This window comes from Colossoma macropomum, unplaced genomic scaffold, assembly GCF_904425465.1.
Source record: "Colossoma macropomum unplaced genomic scaffold, Colossoma_macropomum, whole genome shotgun sequence".
In the NCBI taxonomy this organism is placed as follows: Eukaryota; Metazoa; Chordata; class Actinopteri; order Characiformes; family Serrasalmidae; genus Colossoma; species Colossoma macropomum.
In genome coordinates this window covers 9,994,919-10,017,912 of record NW_023494794.1, presented here as the reverse complement: position 1 = coordinate 10,017,912, position 22,994 = coordinate 9,994,919, and the positions used below count along the sequence as shown (strand labels likewise).

General features: G+C 39.0%; 2 protein-coding genes across 4 annotated transcripts in view; one reads left to right on the top strand and one right to left on the bottom strand.

Annotated features, from left to right (window-relative positions):
- LOC118814502 overlaps window positions 1–9,967 on the bottom strand; it is a 56,256-nt gene extending 46,289 nt beyond the window's left edge. For all 3 annotated transcript variants that reach the window (XR_005007725.1, XM_036580135.1, XM_036580136.1), the window contains exons 1-4: window positions 9,819–9,967; window positions 6,354–6,611; window positions 2,281–2,550; window positions 364–633 (exon numbers count right to left, since the gene is read on the bottom strand). Coding sequence is in view for 2 of the 3 variants with exons in the window: in XM_036580135.1 (XP_036436028.1) it covers window positions 364–633; window positions 2,281–2,550; window positions 6,354–6,611; window positions 9,819–9,876 (856 nt within the window). In the remaining variant the exon portion in view is untranslated. The remainder of the gene's footprint in view (window positions 1–363; window positions 634–2,280; window positions 2,551–6,353; window positions 6,612–9,818) is intronic.
- Window positions 9,968–14,226: 4,259 nt separating this feature from the next.
- LOC118815061 (macrophage mannose receptor 1-like) lies at window positions 14,227–19,242 on the top strand. The gene is made up of 4 exons (XM_036580994.1): window positions 14,227–14,251; window positions 15,095–15,496; window positions 15,634–15,945; window positions 18,875–19,242. The coding sequence occupies exons 1-4, from the start codon at window positions 14,227–14,229 to the stop codon at window positions 19,240–19,242; spliced, it is 1,107 nt and encodes a 368-aa protein (XP_036436887.1).
- The last annotated feature ends 3,752 nt before the right edge of the window (window positions 19,243–22,994 follow it).

Below are 22,994 nucleotides of genomic sequence, written 5' to 3'. Positions count from 1 at the left end.
GGGTTTTTCAGTAAAGAAAATGGTTTTATATAGAACCATAAACACTCAAAGAACTCTTTGCGTTGCGTAAGTGTTCTTCAGATTGATGGGGAATGTGCTGTAGATGGTTCTATATAGAATCTTTCTGAAAAGGTTCTATATGGTACCAAAAATGGTTCTGCTATTGTTGCATTACAAGCTTAACATTGTCAGAATAGCAAATAAACAGAAATCGTGCATTAAAATGTGCAGAAGTGTGTTCTCTGTAGAGGATGTGTTCACTGGTTTTCACTAAGAAGATCGACAAAACTTTTGCGTACATCTGTATTTTTAGGTATATACAGTATATGCTTATGTAATTCAGTGTAAGCTGATTGCACGCACTGTTCTCAGACTTTAGCTGATCCTTGGTCAAATCTCTGAAGGTGTTTCCCACCACACAGCTGAACGTGTTTAAGTCCAGCTCAGTGATGTTGATGGAAACGTCTCTCAGGTATGTTCCCTCTCCGTCGGGTAAAGCAGCTCCAATTCTGACGTTTTCCTTCATATCTTTTCCATCTTTGCGCCACGAGATCTTCATTGCGCTGGGACAGAAACCAGCGACGTGGCAGACCACAGGGGAGAAGGCCGTCCTCTGGAAGAATGAGATGCTTCCTGGGGGAAACCCAAGGAGGAACTTCTTCAAAAAATTGGAACCACTTTATAACCTTCTTTATAATCTTGAAGACATCATGATCTAAAGGCTGACGTTTAAATAATTGAAATTTGTGAATAAAAATGAGATGAAGTACAATTATTATATCATTCTAATTATCAGGTGTTAAAGGTTCATTAGTGCAATGTCTGTACTTGTTAATCAAGAGTGCATATATGGGTTGTGCAACATGCAATACATGGGGGTGCCAGACAAAGGTAGACGCCAAGCTACAGCTTCAAAGAGAAAAAGGTGTGGAGGGATTTTTTTGTATTTTGTTTGTTTTATGTATTTATATTTGTTATGATTGGATGAATGGAAAGTATTTTATATCTTTCTGTTTTAGTAATAGGTAGGGGCTGCATAGGAGTGCCAGGTCTACATAATAAGTGACATAAGCAGCTGTTTATGGCCCTGCAGTCACAAGGTGGCCCCCAACAACTTCTGGGTTATTACTGTACCATTTTGATATATGCACACATATACGCTCACGAGAGGGGAAATAAGCAACTGCTTAATCATATCTCGAAAAATCATCACATTTGGAGCCAAAAAACAGAGAAGAAAATGAGATAAGTAGAAAAAGTTTAAAGATGAAGGTATATTTTATTTTCTTGTAGTCATAATGTTATGCCATTTGTTTTGGACTGTAGTTAGATACACAGGCTGTGATTAATCCAGGTTTAGATACTCAGGCTGTGATTAATCTGGGTTTAGTCATGCAGGCTGTGAATAGTTCAGGTTTAATCATTCAGGCTGTGATTAATCCATGCTTAGATACTCAGACTGTGATTAGTCCAGGTTTAGATACTCTGATTGTGATTGATCCAAGTTTAGATACTCAAGCTGTGATTAATCCATGCTTAGACTATGATTGAGCCTGGTTTAGATACTCAGGTTGTGATTAATCCAGGTTTAAATAATCAGATTGTGATTAAAATCCAGGTTTATATATTCAGGCTGTGATTAATCCAGGTTTAGATACTCAGGCTGTGGTTAGTCCGGGTTTAGATACTCTGATTGTGATTGATCCAAGTTTAGATACTCAGGCTGTGATTAATCCAGGTTTAGATACCCAGGCTGTGATTAATCCAGGTTTAGATACCCAGGCTGTGATTAATCCAGGTTTAGATACCCAGGCTGTGATTAATCCAGATGTATTTACTCAGGCTGTGATTAATCCAGGTGTATTTACGCAGGCTGTGATTAATCCTGGTTTAGATACTCAGGCTAGGATTAATCCTGGTTTAGGTATTAATCCCCATGTGTGTGCGCATAAAAGCGGGACATTTCTGACCAACAGCCTAGGAGGAGTCATGAAAGATGGAAATCTTCAGTAAAACTGTGTGGACCAGGGCTACTACATCACAAAAATCAACGTCAGATGTAGGATGTAGGTCGAGGTTATTGCGTTTGAGCCAATCAGGTGTGCTGTTGGTCGGAGGAGTTTAAATATATTTGGTATATTTTTAAAGCAGTAACTCCATATGTGCTGTCCCATTGCTTTGATGAATTTAATATTATTCTAAAATGTGAAAAAATATATATGTTAACAGGTATTACATATCAGAGTGTTGAACCACATGTATGTCTCACTTCTACAGCACCTGTTTGCTCCAGGTTGGTCCTCCCGAACCTCTTCAGCCAGTTCACACACTCGCGGGTGTGGTAGCTGCTCTGAGACTGAATCAGAGCTCCGTCTCTGTTCCACCTCTCAGCCGTGATGTTCGCCTGTGCTGTGTGAGGGACGTATCTCATCTGGTTCAGATCCAGTGATATGAAATTCTCTCCATCATATCCATATTCGTCAAAGCCTTTAGAGCGACCCGTCACATCGTCCCACTCACAGCCGGACCTCCTCTGAAACGTGTGAACATCTGAGAAACAGAAAAAGAGAAGAGTCTTCAGCTGGTTTTAACTGGAGCCTGGCCAATACTGGACAGTGGAGACCCAGGACTAGTACAGCCTTTACTTTGGGGCATAGATGTCAAAACTCAGGCAAAGCAAGAGGAAAACTTACCTCAGTGATAATGGTAACTTCGTTTTTTTGGGATTTTTTTCCAGTATCCTCCCAGATTTTGTCATGTCTAATTCCACCCACTAGTTAGGACTTCCCCAATCACACGAAACCACCAGTGGTAGGAGGGTGAAGGCTAACTTAAGCTTCCTCCGAGTCATGAAAAGTCAGCCACTGCAACCATCACTAATTTAACGTCATTGCACTTGGAGGACAGCGCTAATTGCCAGTTCTGTTACGTGAGCTCTGGCTACCATCGCACTGTGTGATGGGGGAAGAGGGAGGGCCATCCTACCCACCCAGCAAAGCCAAATGTGCTCTCTTGGACTCCTGGCTATGGATGGCTGTTGCATCACCAGGAATTGAATTCTCAATCTCCTGATGATGGGGCCAACGCTTAGACGGTTGCGCCTTGAGCCCCATAATGGTAACTTCACCCAGCTTCCCTACAGGATTCTGGTAGTTTGTTGGTGTTATTATTATTTCAAAACAATATCTTGTTTTCTCAGAATAATGACTCTGTCGAAAGAATCAAACACTTTAATAAAGTTTTTTAATAATTTGTTCTTCTGGCCATTTCTTTGACCTAATAAGTCAAACTTATTTCACTTATGTCAACTTAATTACTCACAATTTGAACCAAAATCAGAGAATGATAAAATATCTTTTTGCGTCCCAAACTGCACACTTCCACACTTTACATACTGCACTAATGAATGCACTTCTAATGGTGGTGCATTATTTCTTACATACTGTTTAGTGCTGTAGCATTCAGTCCGGTAGAAGTTCAGTCCGGTTCAGTTCAGCAGCACCAGAAACTCTGCCGCCTTCTCTGGGCCCGAGCTCATTTAAAATGGACTGAGGTGAAGTGGAAAAATGTCCTGTGGTCTGATGAATAAACATTTTGGATTCTGTTTGGAAATCATGGACACTGTGTCCTTTGGGCTAAAGACCACTCAGCTTGTTATCAGTGTACAGTTCAAAAGCCAGTATTCATGATGGTATATGGGTGCATTAGTGCACATGGCATGGGTGACCTGCACATCTGTGAAGGCACCATTAATGCTGAATGATATATACATGTTTTGGCAACACATGCTGCCATCCAGATGGCATCTTTTTCAGGGAAGGCCTTAATTATTTTAGCAAGACAACGTAAAACCACATTCTGCATGTCTTACAACAGCATTGCTCCATATTAAAAGAGTTTGGGTGCTAAACTGGCCTGTCTACAGTCCAGACCTGTCACTCATTGAAAACATATGGCGCATTATGAAATGAAAAATACAAAAAAGGAGAACCTGAACTATTGAGCTGCTGAAATCCAGTGTTAAGCAAAAATGGAAAACACTTCATTTTCAAAACTACAGCAGTGTCTCTTCAGTTCCCAAACGCTTACAGAGTGTTGTTAAAAGAAGAGGAGATGAAACACAGTAGTAAACAGGCCCCCCTCCCAACTTTTTTGAAATTAGTTGTTGGCATCAAATTCAAAATGAACATACATTTTTCAAAAAACAGTAAAATTTCTCAGTATCAACATTTGATTTGTTTTCTTTGTACTATTTTCAAAATGATTAAAATGATTTGCATATCATTGCATTTTGTTTTTATTTACATTTTGCACAGCATCCCAACTTTTTTGGAAATAGGGTTGTATATAAACATATATCTGTAAACTGACAAGGAACTAGCCTAACAAAGCATGTCTTGGAATCTCCCTAAATGTACTTTCTACAGTTACTCTGACGAGGAAGTCACACTGGCAAGCATTAGTGGAATGGGTTCAAAACGCATTACACAAGTGAGGACGGAAATTACTCAGAGTGAGAGGTAGCCAGGCTAGAGTACAGCCTCCATACATGAAGGGGGGGGGGTTTGGTAAACAACAAGAGCAGAGACTTAAAATTAGCGAGAATATTGTCATATTTATTTGTTTGTTATTATATTTTTTCAATTGTATGTAGTTTAGTTGTGGTTGAAAGGTTACAGATATAACTATATATACATGATCTGAATGAACAGTACTGACTTCTGCATTGTACTTTGCATTAACCATGTATGTATGTGTTTAAATAGCACTCACAAAATGTATTTCAAATAAACAAGATATGAAATCATAACTGCATTTTCACAGTACATCAATACACTTGCTGTTATTATGTTAAAGGTTCATTTGTTAAAACGTAAATTTAAGATGCTGGAAAACAAATTCATTTCAGAAGGGATCCAAACAGTAAAGTGCGTTAGACAGGATTTTGGCTGTTTTCATCCATTTTCAAATGTATTTCATAAACACATTTACATACATTTATTTTTGTACAGTACATTTCTATGTGTAATATGCCCCCATACATTTTAAAGTGAATATATTTGTAAATAAATTTGGTTAATACGGCAATATATTCTAAAAACATTTTGGTGTTTTGGATGTATTTCAGGATGGACTGCAATGTGTTTAAAATGTATTTCAAATGTATAAAAATACATGTCCATATATATATGTTTTCCATATGGGAGCCTTTTGTCCCCATTTTTGAACGTTACTGTGCCTGGATCTGCTTTTGCTTTTCCGTGCTTGTGTGTTGTCCCCCACCTGTTATATGGACAAAGAGTATTGGACTGTGCCTAATAAAACCACTTTGCATTTGCAACCTGCTTCAGCTCCTATGTTACTGTCATCAAAATGTACCACAAATGTAGTGTAAATAAAACAATTATATATTTTATTGTGCTGATATTTCGCTGTTATTTGTGTACAAATTAATTTGCCAGTCTCATTTCACTAATCAGATTTATTTTAATGCACATGTGCCAGGCTCCAATCCTCGCGGGCCAAAACACTGCAGAGTTCAGCACATAGCCTCATTAAACTCACCTGATTTAGCTCATCAGCTAATTAGCAAGGCCTTCATGAACTGAATTCAGAGCGGTAGACGAGGGTAAACGCTGATCTCCACCACACTCCCCAGTTTGACTTGCCTGTTTTAATGCATGTCATTTAATGTATTACCTTTGGAAAGCTGGTCCATGTAACATGTAACATAATTGTATTGAATGAACTGTCTTTGCAACATTTTGTGACTTAAGCTACTGAAGTGAGATCTTTACAGTTCTAAAACTGAACTATTTAGGATTTAAGGTCTTGGTCATAAATGTGCCTCCTGATAACACTTTGTTTAAGAAACATTCTAAATAACAACATGCCAGCATCTAAATCACCAGAGCTACTTTTTAGGCCTTAAAATGTTCACTTTATCACATTTTGTAATTTTATATTATTTCTTGTTTGCAGCTTATTTCAACAAATTGAGAAATTCTGTCAAAATTGTGGATTGTAAAATCTGAACCTTTACCACATTTGTGTTTAGAAGTGGACACATTTTATTATAATTTGAATGTGATGAAGTTAATGTTGTTTGCTGTGTCTTATAGAGAGAAAAAACTCATTGTTGTGCACATTTCTCTGCACATTGAAGTGCACTAAAATATACAGAGGTGTTCAATGTAGGGAACTTATTTTCACTTAGAGAATCAACAAATACCTATAGTTTGACCAGGGAGCACTCAAACCTTCTAAGATTTAAGGTTAATATCTGTGCTGAAATGAATCTGAAGCAAACACAGCTGAATAGAACTGAATGGTAAGATGTCAGACTGACTCACCTTTGACGTGTCCTAAGCTCCTCATTGTAGCGTTTAATTCTTCTCGCAGTCTTAAATATTCTGATAAGTGCGTCTCCTTGTACTTCTCCCAGTGTTGGTCACTCAAAGCTTCCCTTACCCAGGAGTGCATGGCGGTCAGTGTCTTATTCTCGCTGTCATAGCGAGTAATCTGCCGCTCGTTAACAAACGACACAGCCGTGAACTCAGGGTGGCACGAGGCTCTCGTCACCGTGTACAAGGTGGTGTGCAAATGTTTTGCTGGAAAACATTAAATCAAATAAGAAAAGCATGGAATTAAACACAGTTCATGAGTTATACTGGCTATAAAGACAAAAATACAGGCCTCTATAATTTTAAGGAGGCCAAAATCTCCATCAGTCTAATGACTGCAAATTACAACACATGAATAAATACAATCAAAATAAACAGGTTCAACCTCTTGTAATGACATTAAGTTAGTTCAGGTAAAGTGAGACAACAAGCTTAGAGGCATTGGGCTTTGTTGCATTTGTAAGCTAATGACAAATAAGTCACTTTCTTTTTCATTGCATGGTCTGGCTCGACTCGACTCAGCTAGATTCAACTCGACTTGATTTTGGTTCCAGCTACTTCGTGTTCCACTGCAGATATAGTGCTCTCTCTCAATTTAGCTGGTTGCAGCAATGCCAGGGGAAACTGCCGTGACAGGAAGGAGACAAATCTTGCTCAGAAGAGGCTGATGGCAGCAAGACAGAAGACTGCTGACAAAAAAGGAGAGTTTGGGAAAAACTACACCAGAGTTCAGACGACGAGACAATTCTGGTTCCTCAAAAACGGCGACCCGAGCATATATGTTAAATGATTCTCTCCGACAAATCAGTAGTCTGTAGTGTTTTTATGTCACCTTTTTGGCACAGCTTGCTTGGAACCTCGACAGAGATGGTACCAAAAAAGTACCAGGTACCAATTTTTGCCTGATGGAAAACCAAAAAAGGTGAGAGTCGAGTCGAGCCAGTGCTATGCAGTGGAAAGGCGCCTTAATGTTACCTTGATGTTGTATTGTTCAAAATTTCATATCACTTGAGCTACTTAAAAGTTTTATAATGCTAAATTAAGGCTCTAATGTAACTTTAAGGAGATGTTTTGTGCAAAACTCCATTTTTCTTTCCGGTTCGCATGGACATTGCCAGTGGCGAACCGTGACTATCAGAGTTGGGCCTTCAATTTAGACCACAAATGTCAAAACTTAGTCAAAACATGAGGAAAAACCCAACTCAATGTGAATTTGTTAGCACTAGGCTAACGATGATTGAACTCTTTTTGATGATGCAGAATTTAGCTTCTTATTAGAATTTTCACATTCAGGCCTGATTCACACATACTGTGTCTACGTGATGTGAGCGATGCGGAAAGTCTTGTTTTTCATTTCGGCGCCCATGTTAACTGGTTAGCACTGGTGTGCGAAGCGGCAAAGTATCCCAGATGCCGCACTTAAGTGTCACAGTGTTTAAAGAATAGAGCGGGCGCTGATTTTTTTCAGCAAATTACACTAAAATAAGCCATGAAAATCAGTGAAAATTAACTGTATACAAATTTAAAAAAACTATATTCAATTGAAAATAGTACACAGTAAGACAACATATCAAACGTTGAAACTGAGAAATTTTACTGTTTTTGAATCAAATCAAATCACGTTTATTGTCACATCACATTTACACAGGTGCAAGGTAAGTGAAAATCTTAGAGCCCCCTTGTAGAATTTAAATTATATATATATATATATATATGAAGAAAAAAGATATATGTATACATAATATACACTAGTATTGCACTATTTCCAGTGTACAGTTGTACAGTAATAAGTTATGAAATAAAACTACGAAATATACTGTTGTACACCTTCTGTATGTGCAGTTTGTCTGAGGTAGATAAATGAATGAGATGCAGGTACACAGGGGATAGAATATTGATATAGAAATCTTCCAGATTATACAATATATGGATAGAAGATGTACAACATGTCAATCTATATGTGCAGGTATAGATTTGCTAGATTGATGTTACAGAGAGTGCTAGATGGACCATTTTGAATTTGATGGCAGCAATGTGTTCCAAAAAAGTTGGGACGGGGGCAAAAGCTGGTAAAGTTGTGTGATGTAAAAAAAATGCCTGGTGGTTATTTGGCAACAGGTCTGTAATATGATGTATAAAAAGAGCATTCCAGAGAGGCGGAGTCTTTCAGAAGTAAAGATGAGGAGTTCACCACTCTGTGAAAGACTGTGCAGGCAAATGATGCAGTAACTCAAGAATAATGTTTCTCAGCATAAAATAGCAAAGAACTTTTGCTTTTCATCATCTACAGTACATAACATCATTAAAGGATTCAGAGAATCTGGAGAAATCTCTGTATGTAAGGGACAAGGCCAAAAACCAGCATTTGCTAGCTATGATCTTTGGGCCCTCAGGTGGCACTGCATTAGAAACTGATAAGATTCTGTAGTGGAAATCGTTGTATGGGCTCAGAAACACTTCTGAAAACCACTGTCTGTGAAAACAGTTCATCGCTGCATCCAAAAACGCAAGATAAAACTATAAAATGCAAAGAACAAACTGTATATAGAACAGAATTCAGAACGAATGGCCAACTGTGTTTGCACACAGAGGAATTAGACCTCCACACTTGCCCAGAGTGGTGGGCAGCCCCATCCACGGCACTGGGGGAACAGTTGGGGGTTACAAAGGCACAACAGTCATGTACTGTCATGTCAGGGGATCAAACCAGCAACCTTCCAGTCTGGCTGGTTCCCTAACCTCCAGCCCAGGACTGCCTATAAACAGGATCCAGAAATGCTGCCAACTTCTCGTGTGTTGTTTCAAAATGGGCATATAATTTTCAAAAAACAATAAAATTTCTCAGTTTCAACATTTGATATGTTGCCTTGTAGTATTTTCCTTTAAAAATATGGTTTACATTTCATTGCATTCATAATGACACTCAAATTAGTTTCTTCCAGACCACAGATCTCCAGGCTGTTTTCTCTTCTAACTCTCTGAATTAACCTTGCTAATTTGCTAGTGAGTTGAATCTGGTGTGTTTTATGAGGTAGACCACTGTGGCCTGCCTGGAGTCTGACACGTGTGACTTAAATACATGCTCCAGAGTGTCATTATGAAGCGTTACATCACTTCTAACAACTAAAGCACATAATCCTCCCAACATAACTCCTATAACTGTTCATAGCTCTCTTACACCCAACATAACTCCTATAACTGTCCATAGCTCTCTTACCCCCCAACATAACTCCTATAACTGTCCATAGCTCTCTTACACCCAACATAACTCCTATAACTGTTCATAGCTCTCTTACACCCAACATAACTCCTATAACTGTCCATAGCTCTCTTACCCCCCAACATAACTCCTATAACTGTTCATAGCTCTCTTACACCCAACATAACTCCTATAACTGTCCATAGCTCTCTTACCTGCTGATGTACAGGCAGCGCAGCAGTACAGTAAGTACAGAGTAATGTGGAGCTCCATTGTACACCAGTCCGGTCGCTCTCTCTCTCTTAAAAATGCATTGTTTCAGCAGCAGGAAGGGACGTTTATTACTCAATGGAAGTGTTGTGAAAGAGTGAAGGAGCCCAGGATTGTTCCACTTCCCTTTTGATTTCTTTTTTTTTTTAGATTATCACTCTCTGCCAGAAAGCCTGGGGCCACTGACAGGCCTGGCTCGTTAGCTTTACCTGCCCTTGCAGGTGCCTGAGCCTCTCCTTAATCTTCTGATCAAATACAGAACAGTACTGTGCAAATGTTTTAGGCACCTGTGATTTTTATTATTATTATTATTATTATTATTATTATTTAAAAGGCTATTTATCACTGTAAGCTGTTATTTAATTCAGAAAAACACTTACATTCCAAAACAATGTAGTTGAGCAAGGAATCAAAACACTGTGCTGGACACCAGCCCTCAGTGACCCAATCTGGGCTGCTGTCCAGGTTTCAGTGCTCGTACAGTGCCACAGGCAAAAAGACTATACAGTGTGTATAGTTGTGGAACCTCTGTGGAAAAGAGGTTCTGTGGAGGACTCTGTTAGGCAGGGGGCAGCTTACTCAGCCATGGCAGGCTGTGACATTGCAAAGGTTGCTTGGCAATGCCCAGTATTGGCCAGCAGAGGGAGCCAAAGGGGGGGAGGATGGAGAGTTGTGGAATCTGTTCCAACATTATTCGGTGGCGTTGGATTAATAAATAAGATCTTAATTTGTTGATGTGTTCAATGAGACTGATAATTAACATTGTACCATTTTTTATTTACACATCTCAAAGTGTTTTACACAAGAAGGCTAGCACTGGAATGACAAAACATCTCAAATGAAATAAAATTTAAATAAAAGCATATAAACCACTTATCCTTCTGAGTCGCTGGAGCCTATCCCAGCTGTCATTGGGCGGAAGGCAGGATACACCCTGGACAGGTCGCCAGTCCATCGCAGGGCAGACAGACAGACAGACATACCCATCCACACAAACACACCTAGGTTCAATTTAGCAAGTCCGATTGGTCTGACTGCATGTCTTTGGACTGTGGGAGGAAACCCACGCAGAGACAGGGAGACATGCAAATTCCACACAGAAATGACCCTGGTCGCCCGGCCGGGAATCAAACCCAGGCCATTCTTGCTGTGAGGTGACAGCACTACCCACTGCGCCACCGTGCCACCCATTGTTGATATAAACAAACAAACAAATCAATTCTGCCTCACACATACGACAGGATCAGTTTCTTATAAATCTATAGTGAAAGTGGTCTCATGAAATATCCCCTTAGGAACTGTGAATGATTCCAGATGGTCGCTGTGAGGTTTTTGAAGCGAAGTGTTTACCTGCAAAACTCTTCTGATGGTCCTTAGCATTTGACCCAGTCAAAACAACAGACTGTTGCAGTCAAAACTGAACTTGTTTTGCCCTCTGTGGTCTCTTTTAACACGAACGTCTAGCAAATGTGATGTTGAATTAACTAAATGGCTGAGATGTGAAATTGCTCACACTGTGAGATGTGCTTGATCTGTAGACTTTTGGACTACTTCAACAGCTACATTGGTCCAGTCTGCCTTGGTCCACCACTGCACAAGTTGTAAGGATATATTTTAAAGGGAATCTGTTTAGCTGGTTGCACTGCTTTCTCTATAGACTTCACATTATAATTCACATTTTAATTTCTAAAGAGTTAAACCAATCACTGCTTGGTCTTACATTCACAGTACATGGGTTCAGGATGGTTTTAGGAGCTCACTACTGAAATCCCAGTTGTATGGTTACCATCCACAGGGTTAACACAACTAGCTGTGCATGTTTTTTTACAAGCATTCAGCATCTGCTAGCCAGTCGAATCATCATCTAAATAGCCATTAGCTGCTGAAGATGCTTCAGGACTTGGAAGGATCTTCGTTCTCTCAGCAGGAAGGACATTGGAGGCTCTGTGGTGGTTGAACTGGTTTATAGGGCTGGTACCTGATCAGGGCAGATCTGACGACAGTGTCTGACCAGACAGGATGGGCACAGTCATTCAGCTCGGCAAAGAAACACCTGATCTGGTTCTTCTAGGCCTCTGATTTCTCCCTCTGTTCACCCTAAATGTTCATTAGATAAACGGATTCCAGGGGTATGCTGTCTCCATTCGCTCATCAGCTGAGCCACTTATCCTCCTGGGTCATGGGGGGTTCTGAAGCCCATCCCAATGCTCACACCCTGGACAGGTTGCCAGTCCATCACAGGGCGGACACACAGACATACACATTCACCTATACTCTTAAAAAGATGATGCTTCAAGGGTCCCTTAGTAAAGAAAGTGGTTCTATATAGAACAAAGAAGACTCAGAGAACTCTTTGCCTGATAAAAGGGTTCTTTGCATTATGAAAGGGTTCTTCAGATTGATTGAAAATGTGCATGAATGTGCTATAGGGTTCTATATAGTACTCAAAAGGGTTCTTCTATTGTTACAAGCTTGACACTGTAACAGTAGAAGAACCCTTTGCATGCTATATAGAACCATTTTCAAAAAGGTTGTATATAGAACCAGAAAAGTTTGTATATAGAATATTCATTATTCTGAAAAACCCTGTTGTGATGCAAAGAACCCTTTAATCATGCAGAGGGTTCTTTGAGTGTTCATGGTTCTAAATCTAACCACTTTCTTTATTAAAGAACCGTCGAAAAAACATCTTTTTTTAAGTGTGTAGGTGCTATTTAGTATCTCCAACTGGTCTGACTGTATGGCTTTGAATATGTGTCCTAAAAAATATCAAAATGTATATCTCTATTAAACCTTTTTCAGCCAGAGTGCAACAGGCTGCTCCTCAACATGTCCACATTTTGTTTCATTTAGAAAAAACATTGGTTATAACAACAACAACAACAACAACAACAACAATAATAATAATAATAATAATAATAATAATAATAATAACAATAATAATAATAATAATAATAATGCTGAATGTTGGCCCATTGGCAGTGGTGGACAGTAATGAAGTAAATGTAATTCATTACTGTACTTTGATACTGAAGTATTTCCATTTTGGGTAACTTTTTACTTTCACCTTCACTACATTTCAAAGTCAAATATCGTACTTTTTGCTCCACTACATTATGTGAAATCGGTTGTTCCTTTTGGTTTATGTGTGTAGAAAAATGTAACATGTCAAAACAAAAGAAGTGCAAAGCAAGAACACCCATCAGGGCACAGTGCACTTTGTTTTGAGCTTGTTTTGACCTGTTGGTCATACCGACCCAATGCAATCATACAGTTCAACATCAGTGCAGCAGCGTAACATTTTGGGAGAGTCTATTCAACATAAATGATGGAACTAATCTAACTTTGTGTAAATAGACCACAATATAGAAATATGTACACATATGCAGTTGTGACTGTCTTTTTTCTGACTTTAAACAAACACTATTTCAATTTATAGTAAATTTGTTTTTGCTAGTTTATATTTATGAACAGAGACCTAAAGATGCAATATAGTAAAACTCATTTGTGAATGTGTTTATAGCAAGTTTTTATTAAGCTTAAACTTGTAACTAAGTTGCAAATAAATCTTAAACTGAAACTTTTCAGAGCTACTCGGTTCTACCTAATGGAAACTGTTTGCCTTCAGTGTTTTGTGCTTATGATCATTTTAATAGACATCTTCGTCAGACTCATTAATCACATTCTATTAAAATATTGGTGTTACAAGAGTGACACCAGAATATTTTCAACCAAAATGAGTTAATGAAGCAAGAGTCTTGTTACAAAAATTAGAAATTAGAACCATAATTAATCTTTCAGTACTTTTATTTCAATACTTAAGTACATTTAATGGCAAATACTTTTGTACTTTTACTCAAGTGGAGTTCTAAAGGGAGGAACTTCTAGTCAGTTTCTAAAGTAATGATAATATTCACACAAATACCACAAATCATGAAAAATATCACACTTAAATGAAAGTTTTTGGCTGGTATGATTAAATTGTGTGCTGATTAATTGTCTGCTCTCATATTATATAGCAAAGTAACCTTTGAGAAATCTTCCTGTATTAATGAATAGAGCTTTTATCTGTCTGTATGTGATGATGCAAAGCATTTGCATCCTATTTCTATGATGTTTCAGAGCAGAGATGGGGAGGAGAGGAAAGAGACATAAAAAGAGGAGAGTGACATCCAGTAACTCACACAAGTTCAGAGAAAGAAGAACGAAGAACTACGGCCACATTTCTGTCTGGATTACAAACAGACATATCTTTCACAGAATTACATTATATAATGATAATTGATGTGTAATAACAGTTGATACAGCATATCGATGTGTTTTGTTACCTTTTCTCTCTCTGAAATGGACTGGATGACCATCTGTCTGCTCTCCTCAGGTATTTTATATATAATAATTTACAACTGAGTGATTCTTGATTAATTATGCTTTTACTGCTGTGATGTAATAGAACGGTTCCAGTGTCAGAGGGTTCTGCTGTGGTGTAATAGAACAGTTCCAGTGTAAGAGGGTTCTGCTGTGGTGTAACAGTAGAAGAGGGTTCTGCTGTGGTGTAATAGAACAGCTCTAGTGTAAGAGGGTTCTGCTGTGGTGTAATAGAACAGTTTTAGTGTAAGAGGGTTCTGCTGTGGTGTTACAGTAGAAGAGGGTTCTGCTGTGGTGTAATAGAACAGTTCCAGTGTAAGACGGTTCTGCTGTGGTGTAACAGTAGAAGAGGGTTCTGCTGTGGTGTAACAGTAGAAGAGGGTTCTGCTGTGGTGTAGGAACAGTTCCAGTGTAAGAGGGTTCTGCTGTGATGTAACAGTAGAAGAGGGTTCTGCTGTGGTGTAATAGAACAGTTCCAGTGTAAGAGGTTCTGCTGTGATGTAATAGAACAGTTCCAGTGTAAGAGGTTCTGCTGTGGTGTAATAGAACAGTTCCAGTGTAAGAGGGTTCTGCTGTGTTGTAACAGAACAGTTCCAATGTAAGACGGTTCTGTTGTGGTGTAACAGTAGAAGAAGAGGGTTCTGCTGTGGTGTAATAGAACAGTTCCATGCTAAGAGGGTTCTGCTGTGGTGTAATAGAACAGTTCCAGTGTAAGAGGATTCTGCTGTGGTGTAATAGAACCGTTCCAGTGTAAGACGGTTCTGCTGTGTTGTAATAGAACAGCTCCCAGTGTAAGAGGGTTCTGTGTGTATTGAGGGTTCTGTGTGTGTTGAGGGTTCTGTGTTGTTCTTCACAGCTCTCTGCCGTCTGTCTGCTTGTGCTCCTCATCACTATCACTTCATTAATGAAATGAAGAGCTGGACCGAAGCTCAGTGTTACTGCAGAGAGACGTACACTGACCTGGCTACTGTCCACAGCATGGACGAGATGAAGGAGCTGAATGAGACCTTAAAGAATTCCTCCTTTCCTCGACCTTCTGTTTGGATTGGACTGCAGAGAGGGGTCACTAAGAAGTGGATGTGGTCACGGGCCGACACAGAGTTTTATAAACAGGGAGAGACGGAGTTTAGAAAGTGGCTCAGTGGACGACCCGGTGATTCTTCATCTACTGATCTGGACTGTGCTGCACGGTACAGTAGTGACGGCCTTTGGCGTGATGAGAACTGTAATCAGTCACACAGCTTTGTTTGTTATGATGGTAGGAATTTATTCGTAATGTTTAAATATCATACAGACTTATTTCAGTTTTTAAAGGTTTGTGATAGTTACAGTTACTGTTCACTCATATAAAGTATGAATTCTGAAATGTGTAAATCTGTTATTAATGTGTTTCAGGAGTTACAGACTCTTACCACAACTCTCAGGCTATAAAGAAGAGCTGGCATGAAGCTCAGAGGTTCTGCAGAGAACAATACACAGACCTGATCAGTGTGAGGAACGACAGTGAGAACAGTGAGATTACAGGTTTCACTACCTGGGTCGGTCTGTTCAGAGACTCGTGGACGTGGTTCAGATACTGGACATCAGACCAATCTGACAATCTTAATGGACATGAGGGCTGTGCAGCTGTTTGGACGATTGGAGCAGATTTTGGTCAGTGGGAGGATCTGGACTGTGATGAACAGATGGCATTTGTGTGCAGAGAGAGTGAGTTTCTTTTGTTTTTATTTTTATTAGAAATCTCCTAGCAGCTTTCTGGACACAGTCCTAGATTAGACTGTGTCATTATTGACGATTCTTTACTGAAAATCTTGTTTAGTGCAAATACTAGTCCTAAAATCTAAACAAGCTCTAACCATTATTTTACATTCTAAGAGAGACGTTCACCAGCGGAGAAACAATGTTCTCCTGAATATCACTTTTCCATCAGCGTAAATCTGAATACTCATAGAAGTAATTTGAGCTCAAATTAATGTTTATTTTCTTTTTATTTTGGCAGCGTACTACGATTTTACTCCATCTCTGCAGTTTCCCACGACCTCACCCACTTTACTCAAAGAAAACCAAACACAGAGTGCACCTCCCACCACAGTTACTGAGACACTGCCCATGGCCAGTGAGAACTTTCTCTAATAGCAGTGGTCAGCAACCCAAAGAAGAAACCATAGGAACCTTTTTTCTTTTCAATATTAAACTTTTTGTTGACATAACATTGATCTAATGTGTATTTATGTTTTTAAAGCAGTTCAAATTGTAGAAGATCAAAGCTTATGTAGGCTAATCTACAGCACAAACAAGAACAAACATGTATTTGTTGTTAAGCCCAGGCTTATATACTAACTAGAACAAGTCACATGATAAAGGAAACAGGTGAGGAAAATCAGTAGTCAGGTGAGGCAGATCTCTGATGTCATCATCATGTGTTCTCCCAGAGGGTTCTGGGAATTGGAGTCCACCAGAGAGTCAGGGCTGGAGTGATGCATGACATTTATATTCTTGCTCAGCTGTATGAATGACATAAAACATGATAAACATATGAATTACTTTTCCTTCATATACACACTGCTGAGATCAGAGCTTTAAAGGAGTTGTTTGTTGTAAAATCATATTCACATTATTTTCCACTTATCCCAAATGCAGCCAAGACATTTTTGAATGTTGGTCTTTAGTTCAGAACAGGATCTATGAGGCTAACGTTGCTAAAAAACAATGAAAGTCAATAGTCACCCAAACTGTTTCTGTAAATACATGCCTGAGACTTCTCTCAACCCATCCATACTGGATTGAGCTGTTAATTCAGGTTGTGCCAAAAGGCTGAATTAAAGTGCAGTATGACTCACTATGAACTATACAATGAAAAACTACTCTGCATCGCTAAAAGAAGATGCAGCTATTCAGCATAACTGAAATCACTTTTTTATTCTGCAATACATCTCAGCACCTGTCCTTTGGACAGCCACCTCACTTTATTGTCTATAAGATAGTCAGAAGAAGTACAGCTGATATCATCAAGTGGTTCCGTTTTGTTGGCATTCTTTCATTTATAATTTAGTTTGTTGTATCAGATATTAGCTGGGGTTGAGGTTAGAGTTAACCAGACCAGTTAACCCCTTAAGATTCCAGGCTGATTACATGCTAAGGCTTATAATTCAGTAACTACAAGGACTTCAGTGCAAACTGGTTCAGCTATTCTTAGGTAATAGAAGTGTGTAATGAAACTTTGGGCCTGCTAATGGCCCCTGGCCATTTTAGGGTGTTTAGACCCAGTCTAGTGCCAGTGTATTACGGAAAATGAGAGTGGCCCAGACCAGATCTGATCTACTATTTGCCAGACCAGACACCAGACACCTTTTAAACCTTTTGAAGTCACTGAGCTCTTCAGTATGACCCATTCTAATGACAGCATTTGTCTATGGAGATTGCATGGCTTTATGCTTGATTTTATTAGCACTGGATTTGGCTAAAATAGCCATATACCATAAAAAATGTCCACATACTTGTGGCCATGTAACGTATAGCAGCCCTTTATATGGTTATATTCTAATCATGCTCATTATCATGTTAGTTAACTATTGATGAGCCCAGATCATTTAATCAGCCCATTAGTGTGAATCTGTTATGATCTGAATCTGAATCATATGATCTGATTCACTGATTAAGTCCAATCCTAGAATGAACTGGCTTATAATTGACATGAACTATTTGTTCTTTAGTTTCCCGCCAAACAAGTATTTGAGACGGAGAAACTCTTCTATAAAGACAAATACAATCCTCCCTATGAAATGGGACCCTCAAATAAAAAGAGCATTACTTCATTAACAGCTACTAGCGCTGCTCTGTAGGCGACCCTGCCAGTCTGCAGTGACAGCAGAGGAGGGTAAAGTTCAGCTCCTCACTGCTGAGCTTTAGTTACATTTAGGGAACCATATGCCTTCAAAGGGGGGGCAATTATTTATTATTGCTCATGCCTAATACTTCAGTGATATGAAACTGAAGTCAGATATTCACCAGATTCTTGTTCAAATTTTCCCATTCCACCTTAAATGCTAATGTAACTGCTGCACCATTTAAGGTGGAACGGGAAATTTAGCTAGCTAGCTACTGAGAGATCAGCATAGTATTGGTGATTTTTATGCTTGTTATGAAGTAAAGGACCATAATACACTGAAACAACATTGAACTAGATAATATGATGATCATCGTAATTCTTAACAAAGAAAATTCTCACATTTGTGGGTTTCTTTGGTCTCTTGCACAGCCATCTTGCCGTTTTTTCTTTTTTTTTTTCATTACGTTTGGAGTGTGCCTCTGAAAAACCTATGTTTGGACAGTCATGTAGCCCTAACACTTCACCCTACCCCTCTATCTAAACAAGAATCGGGACACCCTACCCCTAGGTGTGAACGCACAAGACAGAGGAGTAAGGGATAAGTGGTAGGGCGAGAGGTGAAATGGAATTGGGCCCAATAGGCAGCAGGTGTCATAAAGGCCCATGCTGGCCAGTTTTGTTGTCATCAGTGCTGTTACTAGGGTGTAGTTCAGTCATGTACATTGTTGTCATATACATTGTCTAAACATCATCTCATTCTACTGTAGTTCCAGCATTCTTCATCAGTGTGTCCTTTACTGTCCACAGATTATCTGTTCCTGATCAGAGAGAATCTGACATGGAGAGAAGCTCTGAGATACTGCAGAGAGAACTATGTGGATCTGGTCTCAGTGCACTCTGAGAAGATCCAGCACTGGGTGATGAAAGTGGTTGGAAATGCCTCCACTCGCCACGCATGGCTGGGACTGCGTCACACCTGCGCTCAGGGGTTCTGGTACTGGGTGAGTGGAATGTCCATCTGCTATGATAACTGGGCTCCAGGTAACGGGACAGGAGTGGAAGACTGCAGTGTTGTAGAGAGAACCGGGGCGGTGCAGACCGGAGGAAATCAGCAGTGGGTCAGTCTGCCAGAGACTCAGAGACTCAACTTCATCTGCAGCAACTATGAAGGTTAGAGAGGGTGTGAAGGCACTGTGTGGCGGCTGGTGGGGACGTTGTGTAGCCTCTTTCGGACACTTTGTTAATCCTACTGGACTAATCTATTCTGAGAATTTCACATTTGAATTTATACGACATCTTCCTTAGTACGACATGCAGGTCAGTTTTCACAAGAAGCACTACAGACAGTGCTTTGATTCATTGCAATTTTCTTCTATTTTCTGTTATATTTCATATGTTTCACTTCATTCGTAGATGTAGTTTGTACAGTGCTCCACTGTAAATGAGATCTTGGTCTCACTCAGAACCATCAGAACATGCCATCTGATCTACTATTTGTCAGTTTAACTGTGACACATTTTCTTTAACTGGTTTATTATTTGGTTTTAAATGACTTAAATTTTACATAATTTCTCACATGCACTGTTCTGTTTTCTTATATGTGTGAATTTTTGCTGAGTAATTCTGAATCATTTCTGTTGGTCTGTTAATCAAGACATTTTGACACTATGCAGAGGATAACTCAGTTATTAATAAAAAGTGTCAAATTGTGTGTATTGAATGTTTTTTCTATGCACTGCTTTTATTTTGATTAAAGCGTTCCATTTTGTTGTCTCTATTAACTGCATAATTAAACATTAACAATACATGCATAACTACTGGTAACTATATAACTACTGGTGAGGTTTTGACTGTTACATATGGATAACAGCACTACAGCGTATGTAATTTGCATATAATTGTTGCTACATGTGTGTATAAATTGCAGTACTGTAATCTGTAACAGTGAATGCATCAAAAGTAGATATATACTTGTTGCAAGTATTGTTAATGTGTAACTACACAGTTATTACATACTTAATATAAATTTGGATGGATTAAATGTACCAATAATCTGATCCTCATTTTTTTGTATCCATTCATTTTACTTCAAAAAACCAATGTGATATAGATTTGAATTTGTTATCTTTCAAAAATTAAAAGATAAAATATTAAGGAAATTCAGAATTTTAGGGGCTTAAAGTGAAATGTGTCTAGGTGGTGTACCTGTTCTTAAACAAGTGTCACTAAATGCCAAAAAAAAAAATAAATAAACTTGATAAGTGTAATTGTATTTTTAACATTCTTTAAAAATATAATAAAAATAGTAGTGATTTTATTCAACGCATCATTACTAGCCGTTTATTTATCATGTAGCAAGAAAACTATGTGAAGACCCTCGTGGTTGTGTCAAGTTCTAGTTGTATGACCTTCAGAAAAATTTGAATGTTATAAATAATTATATTTGTAAAAAACAATTTATTTTGCTGAAAAATGTTGTCAGATGCTACAATAGTGTATTATAGGACATTTATATGACATATATGGCTGCGTTCCCTGGACCAGAGAAACCTGACCCCGGGGCCTGCAAAATGCAAGAAACCACCATTACACCCAAAACCCACCTATGAACCCATAGCTGGGGTTTGGGAGAGATCAGACTTGAAATTGTTTGATTAATTGATGTTAATTTTAACATTGAATAAAACAAAAAGAACAAAATAGAATTATATACTGATGGTGTGATTGTGTGATTATGGGGGAATCATGTGGCATGGCTCTTTATTTTACCGTTTTTAAGAAGGCACCTCCTCCTCCTAGACGCCTGCTGTGCTTTCTTCTGGTACAGATGAGACCACTAATCACCTGATGGGCTGAATCAGGTGTGTGTATTAGAGCCAGTGTGTGGAAGTCTGCAGTGTTTTGGCCTGTGAGGACTGGATCCTGACACTTTACTCTGCTTTACTCTGTGTTCCCAACCAGCCGTTGACACATGACCTCAGCATATTGCCCATTTAGCGTAACTCACTGGTTTGAACAGTAGGGGTCACTATTACTCAAAACACTGACAGACACAAGATTCTAATTGCTAAATATGATGACAATATGACTGCACAACAACACCTATCATGACACACAAACTGTTTCTCTGGAAAGGCACTTCATAACATTAGGAAAGCAATACAATTTGCAGTGACAGCTACAGTGGACACGCACAGTGAATATTCATTGTTTGTGTAGTAGCTAAACATCAACTACAGGTAGTACAGATGGTACAGAGCAAAAGCTATAGTAAACAAAGGGCAGCAACCTAAGAATACATATTTGGATGGTTTTTGAGAAACAACAATCCTCCTGAACCCTTCCAGGTTGACCATTTTGGATTTTTCATTTTTGTCCATCATACATACAAACATCATCTAAACCACTTATCCTTCTGGGTCGTGGTTTTTGTCCATCAGTGTGGCTTTAAGGAAGCCCTGCTGAAAAATAGCACAGACCATTTTTACTTCAAAGAACAGAAATATAATTGAGAAAAAACAATGATCTCTTCTGTGAAGGTCACCTTTTACATCTCTGAATTGAATATATTCAATGCATTCCATGGTGCTCGGCTGGTGCTGGTTTAGCTGGTCAGCCATCATGGTCATACTGGTTGACCAGCATACCAGCAACATATACTGTATACATATACTGTATTTTCTAGCAGTACAGGGTTTAAACTTTAAAGAGCAACTTTAAAGAGCACTGATTTTTCAACCTTTCTGCACAAATAAATCATTAAGATGGAAAAAGAGCCATTCAGAGTGGTTTGGTGTGAAATGCTGTGTTTTAGAGAAACAGAGTCAGAATTGGTTTTAGTGGTGGTGATAGGAACCAGACGTCTGAAGTGTTTAACGCCTCTAAAAGCTCCTTCACAGAAAGTTAGTGAATAAAATGACAACAAATACATTCCACGATGTCTGAGACTTTGGTGGTCTTTGAGAAGGTCTTGGCCTAAACTATTTTTTTTTTGTTGTTGTTGTTGTTTTTTGCTGTTTTGTTTGTTCGTCATTGGGATTGGAATGGGACTCTACCCCCCACCCCCCCCTTTAAATGTCCCCTCACGTGCTCTGGAGACTAGCTGGAGCAGAAAGTTCCAGAAAATAGTCTGTATACTTTGCGTAGACAAAAATGTAAGTGGATATAAAAGCTCCTGATGAAGGTACACTAAATATGAGGATGGTTGGAACAAAACATATCAGAAATATAGTGATTTGCCTTTTTTGATGGAGCTGGTTTGGAGGAAGTGAGATGCGGGACATGCTGGTTGTTTTTCCTGTTTTTCTGAAAGTTTCTCTACAGTCAGTGTACAGAGGTTTAGGCAAGGAGTGGGCAGTGCCAACCTAGCATGAAGTATGCTCATCCTTCAAGCCACCCCAATTATGGAAAATGAAACAGTCAACCATCATCAGTCCCTAATTATTATATGCAGTGTCATCAGACTCTCATAACTGATTGGTACCCTGAAGGCATCATCAATAAAGCATGAATTACGCTTTATGGTGAAAATCTGCCTTCAGGGTACCAATCAGTTACGAGAGTCTGATGACACTGCATATAATAATTAGCATATCTAGCTGTGAAAGGCTAATTTGTTGAGCAAACAGAGGAGTGAATGTGCTCTGGGTCCTTCAGCAGTGCTGCTCTGTGAGCTACACTATGAAGTCTTTAATGTAAAATGAGTTAACCATCAAAATTAGTCAGCTAACTAATCACTCTTTACAGTTAATGTTATATGTTCAGTTATATGTTCATGTATCATAGGTTACCTTATACAGAGCCTGTCTAGCTTTCAAATCTTTACACTCATGTATAACTAGTATAATGGCTAATGGGGTCCCATGTCGGCTGGCCACCCCAGCATTAGCTGGCTGCTCACTGACTCACCATAGGGGCGCTGATGCGT

Coding starts and splice junctions, on each gene's coding strand:
- LOC118815061 (XM_036580994.1), top strand. CDS start 14,227: ATGACCATCTGTCTGCTCTCCTCAG. Junction 14,252..15,094: donor CATCTGTCTGCTCTCCTCAG/GTATTTTATATA, acceptor TGTTCTTCACAG/CTCTCTGCCGTCTGTCTGCT. Junction 15,497..15,633: donor CAGCTTTGTTTGTTATGATG/GTAGGAATTTAT, acceptor AATGTGTTTCAG/GAGTTACAGACTCTTACCAC.